Source organism: Odocoileus virginianus, chromosome 30 (genome assembly GCF_023699985.2).
Source record: "Odocoileus virginianus isolate 20LAN1187 ecotype Illinois chromosome 30, Ovbor_1.2, whole genome shotgun sequence".
Classification (NCBI taxonomy): Eukaryota; Metazoa; Chordata; class Mammalia; order Artiodactyla; family Cervidae; genus Odocoileus; species Odocoileus virginianus.
The window spans coordinates 37,183,888-37,197,521 of NC_069703.1; the positions used below are offsets into that span (position 1 = coordinate 37,183,888).

General features: G+C 42.1%; 1 protein-coding gene across 3 annotated transcripts in view; it reads left to right on the forward strand.

Annotated features, from left to right (window-relative positions):
- Positions 1 to 13,634, forward strand: part of CEP85 (centrosomal protein 85) — a 36,898-nt gene that overhangs the window by 13,237 nt on the left and 10,027 nt on the right. For 2 of the 3 annotated variants that reach the window (XM_020909207.2, XM_020909209.2), the window contains exons 4-7: positions 3,224 to 3,912; positions 4,744 to 4,877; positions 5,278 to 5,395; positions 6,694 to 6,879. In XM_020909207.2, the coding sequence (XP_020764866.2) occupies positions 3,224 to 3,912; positions 4,744 to 4,877; positions 5,278 to 5,395; positions 6,694 to 6,879 (1,127 nt within the window). The remainder of the gene's footprint in view (positions 1 to 3,223; positions 3,913 to 4,743; positions 4,878 to 5,277; positions 5,396 to 6,693; positions 6,880 to 13,634) is intronic. The other variant, XM_070458966.1, reaches the window with a different exon arrangement.

Sequence of the window (13,634 nt, forward strand, 5' to 3'; positions counted from 1 at the left end):
CAAATGAGTCAGCTCTTCGCATCAGGTGGCCAAAGTATTGGAGTTTCAGCTTCAACGTCAGTGCTTCCAATGAACACCTAGGACTGATCTCTTTTAGGATGGACTGGTTGGATCTCCTTGCCATCCAGGGAACTCTCAAAAGTCTACTTCAACACCACAGTTCAAAAGCATCAGTTCTTCTGCTCTCAGCCTTCTTTATAGTCCCAACTCTTACATCCACACGACTACTGGAAAAACCATAGCCTTGACTAGACGGACCTTTGTTGGCAAAGTAATGTCTCTGCTTTTTAATATGCTGTCTAGGTTGGTCATAACTTTCCTTCCAAGGAGTAAGCGTCTTTTAATTTCATGGCCGTAGTCACCACCTGCAGTGATTTTGGAGCCCCCAAAAATAAAATCAGCCACTGTTTCCTCTGTTTCCCCATCTATTTGCCATGAAGTGATGGGACTGGATGCCATGATCTTAGTTTTCTGAATGTTGAGCTTTAAGCCAACTTTTTCATTCCCCTCTTTCTCTTTCATCAAGAGGCTCTTTAGTTCTTCACTTTCTGCCATAAGCGTGGTGTCATCTGCATATCTGAGGTTATTGATATTTCTCCCGGCAATCTTGATTCCAGCTTGTGCTTCCTCCAGCCCAGCATTTCTCATGATGTACTCTGCATATAAGTTAAATAAGCAGGGTGACAGTATACAGCCTTGACATACTCCTTTTCCTATTTGGAACCAGTCTGTTGTTCCATGTCCAGTTCTAACTGTTGCTTCCTGACCTGCATACAGGTTTCTCAAGAGGCAGGTCAGGTGGTCTAGTATTCCCATCTCTTGAAGAATTTCCCACAGTTGATTGTGATCCACACAGTCAAAGACTTTGGCATAGTCGATAAAGCAGAAATAGATGTTTTTCTGGAACTCTCTTGCTCTTTCAGTGATCCAGGGGATATTGGCAATTTGATCTCTGGTTCCTCTGCCTTTCCTAAATCCAGCTTGAACATCTGGAAGTTCACGGTTCACGTATTGCTGAAGCCTGGCTTGGAGAATTTTGAGCGTTACTTTACTAGCGTGTGAGATGAGTGCAATTGTGTGGTAGTTTTGAGCAGTCTTTGGCATTGCCATTCTTTGGGACTGGAATGAAAACTGATCTTTTCCACTTCTGTGGCCACTGCTGAGTTTTCCAAATATGCTGACTTATTGAGTACAGCACTTTCACAGCATCATCTTTTAGGATTTGAAATAGCTCATATTCAAAAATCACATATATCATATGCTAAATTTGAATCGCCTTTGAAAATTATAGAGGATAGTGACCCTTTTGAAAATGTGTTGCCATTTTGTTTCAAAATGCTCTAAAACACAAGCCCGACTTTAATGTAACTTGACATTTTATAGTACTTTTTCAGAATCACACAGTTTCCTTAATGTAAATAGTTAAACTCAGTAGATAATGACAAGTGCTGACAGACCTCATTTTATCATCCATAGATGGACCACACTCGCCGGCAAATTAGAGAAACAATATTCTTTTGGGCAGTTGGTACCTTTCTTCTTGACTTCGGTTTTGGCATTACTACTTTGGGCATTATGGGCTCAAAACTGAATTTGGTGAAGTCGTGAGAGAGAGTGGTGCCATGGAGGGAGAATGGGAGGAGGTGTTGCTGAGTTCAGCGTAGTAGCAGCCCTCATAACCAAAATCTTACTGCCTTCTGTTCCATAATTATATTTGGAGAGTCGGGACCCTTGATGAGAGAATATTATGGTGTCATTATGGGAGATTTCAAGTAGAGAGCTTTCTAGTCTTAGAATCTTCATCACCACCAGTCTACCTTAACCCTGTTGACTAGTTCTGTATTTAAGTTTTGGGACATCAAAAACGGTGTCCTTTGACTCTTGAAATGTCTGTCTTTCTTGGTCCTGAGAAGCTGATGCATGTCATCAAAAATTACTGGTTGTTTTGCTGCTTGTTTGTTTTTACTATGGTATTTTATATATCCCCACGATCATCTGAGTAGAGGACATTAGATACTCTGCATACATTATAAAGGATAATTTGGCTTGCTTGTTTTTAAAGAAGTGCTTACAAACCCATGTGAGAACATAATAGCAGATCTATACCCATTTAAATTCTGGAAAAGTTTAGTATCTGTCCTCATTAGCTGAGTATGTTCTGTGTTGGTTGATGGAAAATGAAACAAATCGGAGATCTGTTCTCCAAGGTAGATGTTGCTTAGTTTGGAAAAGAATATTGGACATAGTTGAAAAAGGAAGACATTTTATTCCTTGTCTCCCTCACTCAGTTTCCTGCCTGCTGAAGGTAACAGGTATGTTTCCTCAGTTTCCTGCCTTGTACTTTGCTCGTAGCTCACTGCCCTGTGTTAGTTCTGTGACCTTGTAGTCCTTTTCACAGGAGCACTTGAAAGTTGGAAATAGTAAAAATATGAACCTTCTGCAGCAGAGCCAATCAGAGGGTTGTCTCCCAAGACTAGGCAGGAGCTAAAAGAAACATAATTCCAGTCTCAAGGAAAGTGAAAAATCACATTTATATACAAACAAGGGGGTAAATAAAAGGCAAAGTAAAAAATAGAGGATTTCAGTGTTTACCAGTTGAGAGTGTTCACTGCACTAGAATGAAACCTGAGAGTTGCTAAGAATAACTTCACATATCCTGGCAGTCAGGTCTGGCGTGTGGGGGAGAGAGCAGAATCCTGATTCAGATGCGGTGCTCCCTGCCCCAGATACACAGCCGCACTATCCAGTTTGCCTTATTCTTTGGATAGTTTAGATTCATTGTTCACCTTTGCTGTGGAGCTTTTGGAGATTAAAGAGGATTCTGGAAGCCCTTGGAAAAGACATTTTTATTAGATTGGATTATAGCTTATAGCCCAGCTCTTGGAAGACTCAGACTTAATCCAGTTCCCTTAAGTAAGTGATTTTTTTTTTTAAGTTCAGTTTTCAGCTTTGTTGACTGACAGGATTTTTGTTATTCAAATACAAAGAACAGAGTATAAATTAAAAGTGAAGCCAATGTTACCTTGCTTTGGTTTGCCTTGGGAATGGCATTTGAGATCCTAGAACACACGTCTCCCATTTAGGCTGCTATATTTTTCTGCCTGATACTTGTGACGGTGCCCTCTCTGCCTGGTCTCTGGCAGAGAATGTCTGGAATAGCAGCCAAACTGAAAAATAGCTTGCTGCTTCGGTTTTGACTTACGGAAGACTGTTCTCTCCACAGATTTTTGCAGTTCAAGTAGCAGCCCTTCTTTCCAGCCCATCAAAAGCCACGTAACCATTCCAACAGCCCATGTGATACCTTCTACTTTGGGGACCTCTCCTGCCAAGCCGAATTCTGCTGCCGGACCCTCTTCCAAACTTCCTTTGTCGGGGTTGGCTGAAAGTGTGGGGATGACAAGAAATGGAGACCTCTGTTCAATGAAACGTTCTCCAGGCCTTTCTAGAGATTTCATGTATCTTTGTGGTGCTGCTGGAGAAAATGGAGTTGAGCAGTCCTGGTTTCCAGCAGTGGGCCATGAAAGGGAAGAAGAGGCAAGAAAGTTTGATGTTCCCAATATGGAGTCTACCCTCAATCAGTCGGCAGTGCTGGAGACACTTTATTCAGATCCCCACTACCGAGTCTACTTCCACAACCCGAGAACCGACACAAACAAGGAGCTATACAAAGGGCTGCCTGAGACCAAGAAGGCACCAGGCAGCGGGGCAGTATGTGAGCGGAATGGACCACACCCTGGCGCCAGTGGGGTTCTTCCTTTGGGACTCCAGCCTGCTCCTGGGCTCTCCAAGCCTCTACCTTCTCAGGTATGGCAGCCGAATCCTGACCCTTGGCATTCCCGCGAGCAATCTTGTGAGCTCAGCACTTGTCGGCAGCAGCTGGAGTTGATCCGTTTACAGATGGAGCAAATGCAGGTAGAGGCCTTTCTTTCCTTGGACTTTGCAGTTTCTGTGCTAATCTTAGAACTATATAGGTTTTTTTTTTCTTATAAGTTTTGACTCCAAAGAAAGTGTTTGTAAAAAGGAGATGTTTGTAGATAGGAAATGAAATCTTGTGAATGTCATCAAATCTGTCAGTTCTAAACACCAGATAGGTTCTCCAAAGCAGAGGGTTACAAAGGAAAACCCAGCAGTAGGACACTGACACTGACTGTGTGTGTATGTACTTACATAACACTCGGCGAGGTACTTCAACATACAGAGTCTCATTTGATCCTTATGGCACTCTGATGAGGTAAACGTAGAAATTTACCAGGTTCTTAGAATAAGCAGTCTGTCCAGGGTCATAGAGCTGGTTTAAGTGGCAGAGCTCTAGGGTTCAAAAACTATCTTTTAGTCCCATATTCTTTCCACTGTACTACTTTTGTGTTTGTTTTTTTGTTTTGTTTTGTTTTTTGAAAGTTCTTGTACTTAAGAATGGGGAGAAAGGAAGCAGGACACATTCTCCTTTCCTGGTTGGTGAGGGCATCTTAGCTCCTGATTTGCTTTTGTTCCAGATAATGAAAGATAAACTGACCTTTTCTTAGAAACTAGAGCCTTTCTGAGCAGGGAGTGTCCAGTTGGCAGAAGTCTGTCAAGCAGGCTTTTTCCAGTCATGCATCAGAGCTAAAATTATTTCATAAACAGTGGGCCTTCTCAAACTGAGCCAAAGTGAGTCTTGACTGCAGACACAGCTGGGTGCTTCATAGGTGCTTTCAGGTGCCTGTAGGTTAACATTAAGTCCCACTGGGCCTGCTTGTCTTTCAGCTTCAGAATGGAGCCGTCTGCCACCATCCTGCTGGTTTTTCTCCTTCATTGCCCACGTTAGACCCAGCACAATGGATCAGCATCTTGAACAGTAATGAACACCTTCTGAAGGAAAAGGAGCTCCTTATTGACAAGTAAGGGGGCACGGGGCCATCAGGCCAGCCTCTGCTCTCCCAGCCCCTACTGATGACATCTCCCCAGGGCAGTGCATCCTCCTCTGTTTAGACCCCTGCTTTACCTCAGGATAAGTAGCCTAGTCCTGTGTGTGAATAATGTGATAAGTTTGTTGCATATCTCTGCAGGGGCTGTGGGGAATGCCTAGAGGAGGTAGCTGGTTCTTTGCAGTTAATCTTTGTTCATTTCACCTGTCAGTTTTCTAATTTGTGTTTCCTCCTTCAGGAAATAGCACAACCCAAGAATCCAAGGTCTTTGCTTACAAAGTGTGGTTTTTACCTGTTAAAGGAAAGTTGGGGTTCATATTGCAAATGGGTTTGTGTCAGGACCCTGGGCCTCATTCTGTTCTTACTTTTGCAGGCAGAGGAAACATATCTCTCAGCTGGAGCAAAAGGTACGAGAGAGTGAACTGCAAGTCCACAGTGCTCTTTTAGGCCGCCCTGCCCCCTTTGGGGATGTCTGCTTGCTGAGGCTACAGGTAAGCTTTGGCAGCCAGGATGGCATTCTGCTTGTCATAACTCAGGATCTTCCCTGTGCTTGGCACTGATAGGCATCCAAGAGATAGAAAATGGACCAAGTGAAGTAAGGTATTCCTGCCCCCAGAGTGTAAACATTCTAATTATAAAGCATCTCCTGTTCTGCTCTTGACGGGGCAGAAAAGGCCTAAGGATGGAATCAAGTGGAAGTCCAGGTGCCTTGATATCAGGACATACTTGGGAGAAAAGGAAGGCAGAGCAAGGTTCATAGTAAGGTCCTAGAATTGAGTGGTGTTCTGAGAAGTCTTGATCTACCAGCCCTGGCCAAATGAAAAGAGTAGCAGAGGTAGTACGGGATTTAAAGCCATTCCCATGTTTATTCTTCCATGTCTAGGAGCAACTGAGGGAAAATTGTACTCTTACTTAGGTCAGTAGCTCTGAAAGATGTTGGCCAAGCTTCTTCTGCAATTTGGGCTTTTGAGTGATGAGTATTAGACAGACTGTAGTACTGTACTGGCTTTGCCACCTACTGGGCTTCTTAAGACAATGTTCCATCTTCAGTGTTCCATCTTGGAGAATCAGAATGTTAGTGTGAGAATGGCCATTACATAAAATATATCTCAGTCTTCTCATTTACTGATGAGAAAATTGAGGCCCAAGAAGGAGGAAGAATTGGCCTTAAGTCATATAAAGAATGAGTGGAGGAGAACTAGGCCTTGAACCCAGGTCTGCTGATATATTGTCCTGTATTCCTTTGTTACATAACTGGTCCTTGAATATTGCTTTAAGCCAGTGGTTCTGAAATTTGAGTGTGCATCTGAATCACCTGGAGGACTTGTTAAAACACAGATTATTAATACCCATCCCCAGAGTTTTTGATTCACTGGGCCTGGGAGTTGGGCTTAAGAATTTGCATTTCTAACAAGTTCCCAGGTAATGCTGAAGCTGTTAGTCCTGAAAGTGAAAGTAGCTCTGTTGTGTCCAACTCTTTGTGACTCCATGGACTATACAGTCCATGAAATTCTCTAGGCCAAAATACTGGAGTCAGTAGCCTTTCCCTTCTCCATGGGATCTTCCCAACCCAGGGATCGAACCCAGGTCTCCCACATTGCAGGTGGATTCTTTACCAACTGAGCTATCGAGGAAACCCCTGTTAGTCCTAGGACCACACTTTGAGAAGTACTGCCTGAGGAAATTCTCAGAGAAAGTTGATATTCTACCACAAAGTATGCTAGGTATAAGTAAAGTACATGGGACTCTCAGGGTAAGGAACCGTTACATGTTGTGAATCTTTCTGCAGGAATTGCAGCGAGAGAACACTTTCTTACGTGCACAGTTTGCCCAGAAGACAGAAGCCTTGAGCAAAGAGAAGATCGAGCTTGAAAAGAAACTCTCTGCTTCAGAAGTTGAAGTCCAGCTCATCAGAGAGTCCCTCAGAGTGGCACTGCAGAAGCACTCGGAGGAAGGGAAGAAACAGGAAGAAAGGGTGAGCTAAAGAGCTGATAGCTTTCTAATTCACGAAAGAATTGGCAGTCCGCCCTTTCCTGCCAAACTATTCTTGGAACCTGGAGGAGACAATTGGGTGAGACACCCTACATTGACTTCTCATGCAGGGCTGTTTTGTTTGAAATGGAACCCTTCATATCTGCTTTATCTCCACAAAAAACTGTCACAGACAGGGAAAGCTGTATAATCTCTCACTGTCCCAGGTTGTGATGGGGAACCAGCTGGCCTAGGTGAAAAACCAGTCTGACTAGTCATACCAAATGGTACTGTTGCAAGATGTACCTGTGGTACATCATTCAGCATGATTTCTTCTCACTTCTACCTAAAAAGTAGGTGAAGAATCCCACATATGCAGCTCTTTTGGGAGTTTTTACATTTTTGCCAGTGCTGTTAGAATTGCCTCAGGTTGAGATTGGTTATCATAGAAGGAGCTAAGTCTTCTGGTTCTGTTCACGGGTTGCTCTAATATATATGTTCTTGGGGGGCCAGTTTAATAATGTTTAGCTGTGGACCACTTGCATCAAAGTCAGCTAAAGCAGTGATTCTTAAACTTTAATGTGTTTAAGAACCATTTGAAGATCTTGATGAAAATACAGATCCAGATTCAGTAGTTCTGGAAGGGGAGACAGTCCTGGGATTCTGCATTTCTGACAATCTTACCAGGTGGTGGTGGTGCCATTGGTACGACTTAGAGGCTTGTTTAAAAAAAAAGAAAAAAACTTTTAATCAAAATAATACATGTGTCTACACCAAGAAGGAAACCAACAGTCATCCTCCTCCAGGAGGGAAATCTGTTTATAAATTAAGTTATAGTGCGTTTTGAGCCCCTAAATTGGAAAGATGACTCTAGAAGTCAACTACGTAATTAAAGTAGAAAAAGAGAATGAAAAGAAGCAAAAAAATAATAATAAAATGAACAGAAAATACAAAAAAATAATAAAAAATTGAACGAAAATGCAAAAAAAAAAAAAGAAAATAATACATGTGTCTAAGTTAAATAACCAACTTGTTATCAAATATCAATGTTGATAATAAAAATTAGTGATTCTCTGCCCAGCCCCAGTCTACAGAATTAGCTGTCCTCAACTCTTTTCTTTCTCCTGACATGTACATCTTTATTTCTGAATAGTATTCTCTTATTTACTGCGTTTTTTTGCTGTTTTAGTTTCATGAATGCAATATCTTTTCTCTGATGATATTGATTATGCCTTTTGGGAATCTGCATCTGCTTATAGTGTTTCTTTCAGGTCTTATTTTGTTTTTGTGTTTTTCACATTAGAGGATTGATGATCCTTGAATGAAAGAGTGCTCATACTTAAGAATATAGTATTTTTAAATTGCATGGAAGCTCTGGGTTCATGGAAATGGCCTGGTGGGCTTCCCTATGGGATGATCAGACTTAGTCTTCCCTTTTCACTTGGGAACCCTTAAATGTCAATATCTGATGTCTCATCTTACTCTCTCTAGAAAAGAATCTTCAGTCTGCTGCCCGGTGGGGAGGCTGGGGACAGGAATGCTTTTGGCCTTTGGGTTCTCAACACTGAGAAGGAAATTAGATTTAAAGTCCCATAGTTCTACACATAGATTCTTATTTATGCTTATTTTCAACCCTGTGCTTCATTCTCTGTGTCTCTGCCATGACTAATACCCCTGGGCTGGGCTCTCTCTGATTTTATTTCTCCACAAAGAATAAACCTTCAGACTCCTTTTGGGAAAACCTGGGGTGAGAATGATATCCAGCTAACCTGAATCTAGACTTCCAATGAATTCCCCTATTTTTCAGGTTTATGGCTTATACCTACCTGCCTCAGGTATCTCATGTTTCAAGTACAGGGATTCATGTGGGTTGTGAAGGGCACATTGTCTTCCAAGTTGTCTGTGACTCCTACTGCAAATTATAACTCCTCTGCTCCAAATCATTTGTCCCTCCCATTCCCTTTCATATTCTGAAAACATCTTGAACTATCTTATATACTCTTTTTTGTTTTTGGGGGGCTGTGCTGCATCTTTGTTGCTGCATGGGCTTTTCTCTAGTTGTGGTGAGCAGGAGCTACACTCTAGTGGTGGTGTGACTTCTCATTGTCTTCTCTTGTTGTGAAGCACAGCCTCCAGAGCATGCAGGCTTTAGTAGTTGTGGCTCCGGGGCTCTAGAGCATGGGTTCAGTAGTTGAGGCTCTGGGGCTTAGTTGTTCCACAGCACATGGAATCTTCCAGACCAGGGATCAAACCCATGTCTCTTTCATTGGCAGGCAGATTCTTTGCCACTGAACTGTTACAGAAGCCCCTATCTTGTATACTTTTGTCTCCTCTGTTGCCTTTTAAGAATTGGTATTTTATTTTATGCCTGTCATTCTAAAAATGTTTTGGAAGGGAGAAAAACACCTCTGACTGGCCAACCATTTTTTTAATTAAGAGTTGGCCATCAGCATTTTCAATAAGCTTCCCACATGATTCTGATGCATATTAAAATGTGAGAATCTGGGGAATCACATGGAGCTTGAAGGGTACAGATTGTACCTGGGGTAAAGCTTTTAACTGATTTTCAGGGATCCTTCTTAGTACTGAGTTATCTTTGGATCAAATTAGGCCTGAGCCTCTTTGGCATCAATAAATCTGCCTTTTTCTCTGCTTTATCTCCAGCTTCCTTTTTCATAAGCCAAAGAAAAAGCTGTAATAGTAAAGAAAAGTTTCTATTCAACAAATCTTAATTGATTGCCTGCTTAGTGCCAAGCATTGTGCTGTGTGTTGGCAATTTGATAAAAGCAAAATGGACATAGCCCCTCCTCTCAAGGAGTTTACAGTCTTCATTAGCCCTTCCAGATAATTGCTTAGCTTTATATTATATGAAGTGTTTAGAGAAGAATGCATTACCTGTCTCATCAGAACAGACCAGGTGGGCTGTATGTATGCTATCTGTATGTATGCTACGGTTATATATACTTTTGCAATTCAGTTCTGATGCAACCACTCAGAGTTAGCATCAGACCCCACAAGTTTAAAGGACACAGTCCTCCAAAAGACTCCTTATTTACTATTTCAGATGCCAACTGCAAGTTTTGGGTTCCCTAGATTGCGTATATTTCTGATCAACTGGCTATAAATCCAGGGGTTCCCATGATGCCTTCAGGTTCACTAATTCCACAGATTACAGTTTTGTTATACAAATCATGATAAGCCAAGTAAAGAGACAAATAGGATGAGGTCTGGGAAAGTCCTCAAAGCAGGGCTTCCATACCTTTTCCCTCTTGGAATTAGAACCTGTCATCCTCCCAGCACATGCATGTGTTCATCAACCAGGAAGCTCCATTGAGCTTTGGTGTCCACAGTTTTTAATTGGGATTTTATCATGTAGGTATGATTGAACTCAAATCTCCTGTCTTTGTCCCCTCTTCACAGGAAGTTGGGTTCAACTCCATTGGTTTTTATAGTGATCAGTTCCTATTCTGAGTCATCTAATTAGCATAAATGCATTTATGGTGCGATCTGGTCCACTGAGCAATATTGCATAGGAACCTGGAATGTTAGGTCCATGAATCAAGGCAAACTGGAAGTGGTCAAACAGGAGATGGCAAGAGTGAACATTGACATTTTAGGAATCCGCGAATTAAAATGGACTGGAATGGGTGAATTTAACTCAGATAACCATTATATCTACTACTGTGGACAGGAATCCCTTAGAAGAAATGGAGTAGCCATCATAGTCAACAAAAGAGTCCGAAATGCAGTACTTGGATGCAGTCTCAAAAACGACAGAATGATCTCTGTTAGTTTCCAAGGCAAACCATTCAATATCATGGTAATCCAAGTGTATGCCCCAACCAGTAATGCTGAAGAAGCTGAAGTTGAACGGTTCTATGAAGATCTAGAAGACCTTTTAGAACTAACACCCAAAAAAGATGTCCTTTTCATTATAGGGGACTGGAATGCAAAAGTAGGAAGTCAAGAAACACCTGGAGTAACAGGCAAATCTGGCCTTGGAGTACAGAATGAAGCCAGGCAAAGGCTAATAGAGTTTTGTCAAGAGAACGCACTGGTCATAGCAAACACCCTCTTCCAACAACATAGAGAAGATTCTACACATGGACATCACCAGATGGCCAACACCGAAATCAGATTGATTATATTCTTTGCAACCAAAGATACAGAAGCTCTATAAAGTTAGCAAAAATAAGACCGAGAGTGGATTGTGGCTCAGATCACGAACTCCTTATTGCCAAATTCAGACTTAAATTGAAGAAAGTGGGGAAAACCACTGAACCATTCAGATATGACCTAAAGAAAATCCCCTATGATTATACAGTGGAAGTGAGAAATAGATTTAAGGGACTAGATCTGATAGAGTGCCTGATGAACTATGGATGGAGGTTCATGACATCGTACAGGAGACAGGGATCAAGACCATCCCCAAGAAAAAGAAATGCAAAAAAGCAAAATGGCTGTCTGAGGAGGCTTTACAAATAGCTATGAAAAGAAGAGAAGTGAAAAGCAAAAGAGAAAAGGAAAGATATACCCATTTGAAAGCAGAGTTCCAAAGAATAGCAAGGAGAGATAAGAGAGTCTTCCTCAGCAATCAGTGCAAAGAAATAGAGGAAAAAATAGAATGGGAAAGACTAGAGATCTCTTCAAGAAAATTAAAGATACCAAGGGAACATTTCATGCAAAGATGGGCTCAATAAAGGACAGAAATGGTACGGACCTAACAGAAGCAGAAGATATTAAGAAGAGGTGGCAAGAATACACAGAAGAACTGTACAAAAAAGATCTTCACGACCCAGTTAATCACGATGCTGTGATCACTCACCTAGAGCCAGACATCCTGGAATGTAAAGTCAAGTGGGCCTTAGGAAGCATCACTACAAACAAAGCTAGTGGAGGTGATAGAATCCCAGTTGAGCTGTTTCAAATCCTAAAAGATGATGCCGTGAAAGTGCTGTACTCAGTATGCCAGCAAATTTGGAAAACTCAGCAGTGGCCTCAGGACTGGAAAAGATCAGTTTTCATTCCAGTCCCAAAGAATGGCAATGCCAAAGACTGCTCAAAACTACCGCACAATTGCACTCATCTCACACGCTAGTAAAGTAATGCTCAAAATTCTCCAAGCCAGGCTTCAGCAATACGTGAACCGTGAACTTCCAGATGTTCAAGCTGGATTTAGGAAAGGCAGAGGAACCAGAGATCAAATTGCCAATATCCCCTGGATCATTGAAAGAGCAAGAGAGTTCCAGAAAAAACATCTATTTCCGCTTTATTGACTATGCCAGAGCCTTCGACTGTGTGGATCACAATCAACTGTGGGAAATTCTTCAAGAGATGGGAATACTAGACCACCTGACCTGCCTCTTGAGAAACCTGTATGCAGGTCAGGAAGCAACAGTTAGAACTGGACATGGAACAACAGACTGGTTCCAAATAGGAAAAGGAGTATGTCAAGGCTGTATACTGTCACCCTGCTTATTTAACTTATATGCAGAGTACATCATGAGAAATGCTGGGCTGGAGGAAGCACAAGCTGGAATCAAGATTGCCGGGAGAAATATCAATAACCTCAGATATGCAGATGACACCACGCTTATGGCAGAAAGTGAAGAACTAAAGAGCCTCTTGATGAAAGAGAAAGAGGAGAGTGAAAAAGTTGGCTTAAAGCTCAACATTCAGAAAACAGATCATGGCATCCAGTCCCATCACTTCATGGCAAATAGATGGGGAAACAGAGGAAACAGTGGCTGATTTTATTTTTGGGGGCTCTAAAATCACTGCAGGTGGTGACTACGGCCATGAAATTAAAAGACGCTTACTCCTTGGAAGGAAAGTTATGACTAACCTAGACTACATATTCCAATACTTTGGCCACCTGATGCAAAGAGCTGACCCATTTGAAAAGACCCTGATGCTGGGAAAGACTGAGGGCAGGAGGAGAAGGGGATGACAGAGAATGAGATGGTTGTATGGCATCACCGACTCGATGGACATGGGTTTGGGTGGACTCCAGGAGTTGGTGATGGACAGGGAGGCCTGGTGTGCTGCGGTTCATGGGGTCACAGAGTTGGACACAACTGAGCGACTGAACTGAACTGAGACAGCATTTTAAAAAGCAGAGACTTACTTTGCCAACAAAGGTCCATCTAGTCAAGGCTATGGTTTTTCCAGTAGTCATGTATGGATGTAAGAGTTGGACTATAGAGATGGATGAAACTGGAGCCCATTATACAGAGTGAAGTAAGCCAGAAAGATACAGACCAATACAGTATACTAACGCATATATATGGAATTTAGAAAGATGGTAATGATAACCCTATATGCAAAACAGAAAAAGAGACACAGATGTACAGAACAGACTTTTGGACTCTGTGGGAGAAGGCAAGGGTGGGATATTTAGAGAGAACAGCATCGAAACATGTATATTATCAAGGGTGAAACAGATCACCAGCCCAGGTTGGATGCATGAGACAAGTGCTCGGGGCTGGTGCACTGGGAAGACCCAGAGGGATTGGGTGGAGTGGGAGGTGGGAGGGGGAATCAGGATGGGGAATACATGTAAATCCATGGCTGATTCATGTCAATGTATGGCAAAAACCACTACAATCTTGTAAAGTAATTAGCCTCCAACTAATAAAAATAAATGGGAAAAAATAAAGAGTTGGATTATAAAGAAGGCTGAGCACAGAAGAATTGATGCTTTTGAACTGTGGTGTCGGAGAAGACTCTTGAGAGTCCCTTGGACTGCAAGGAGATCCA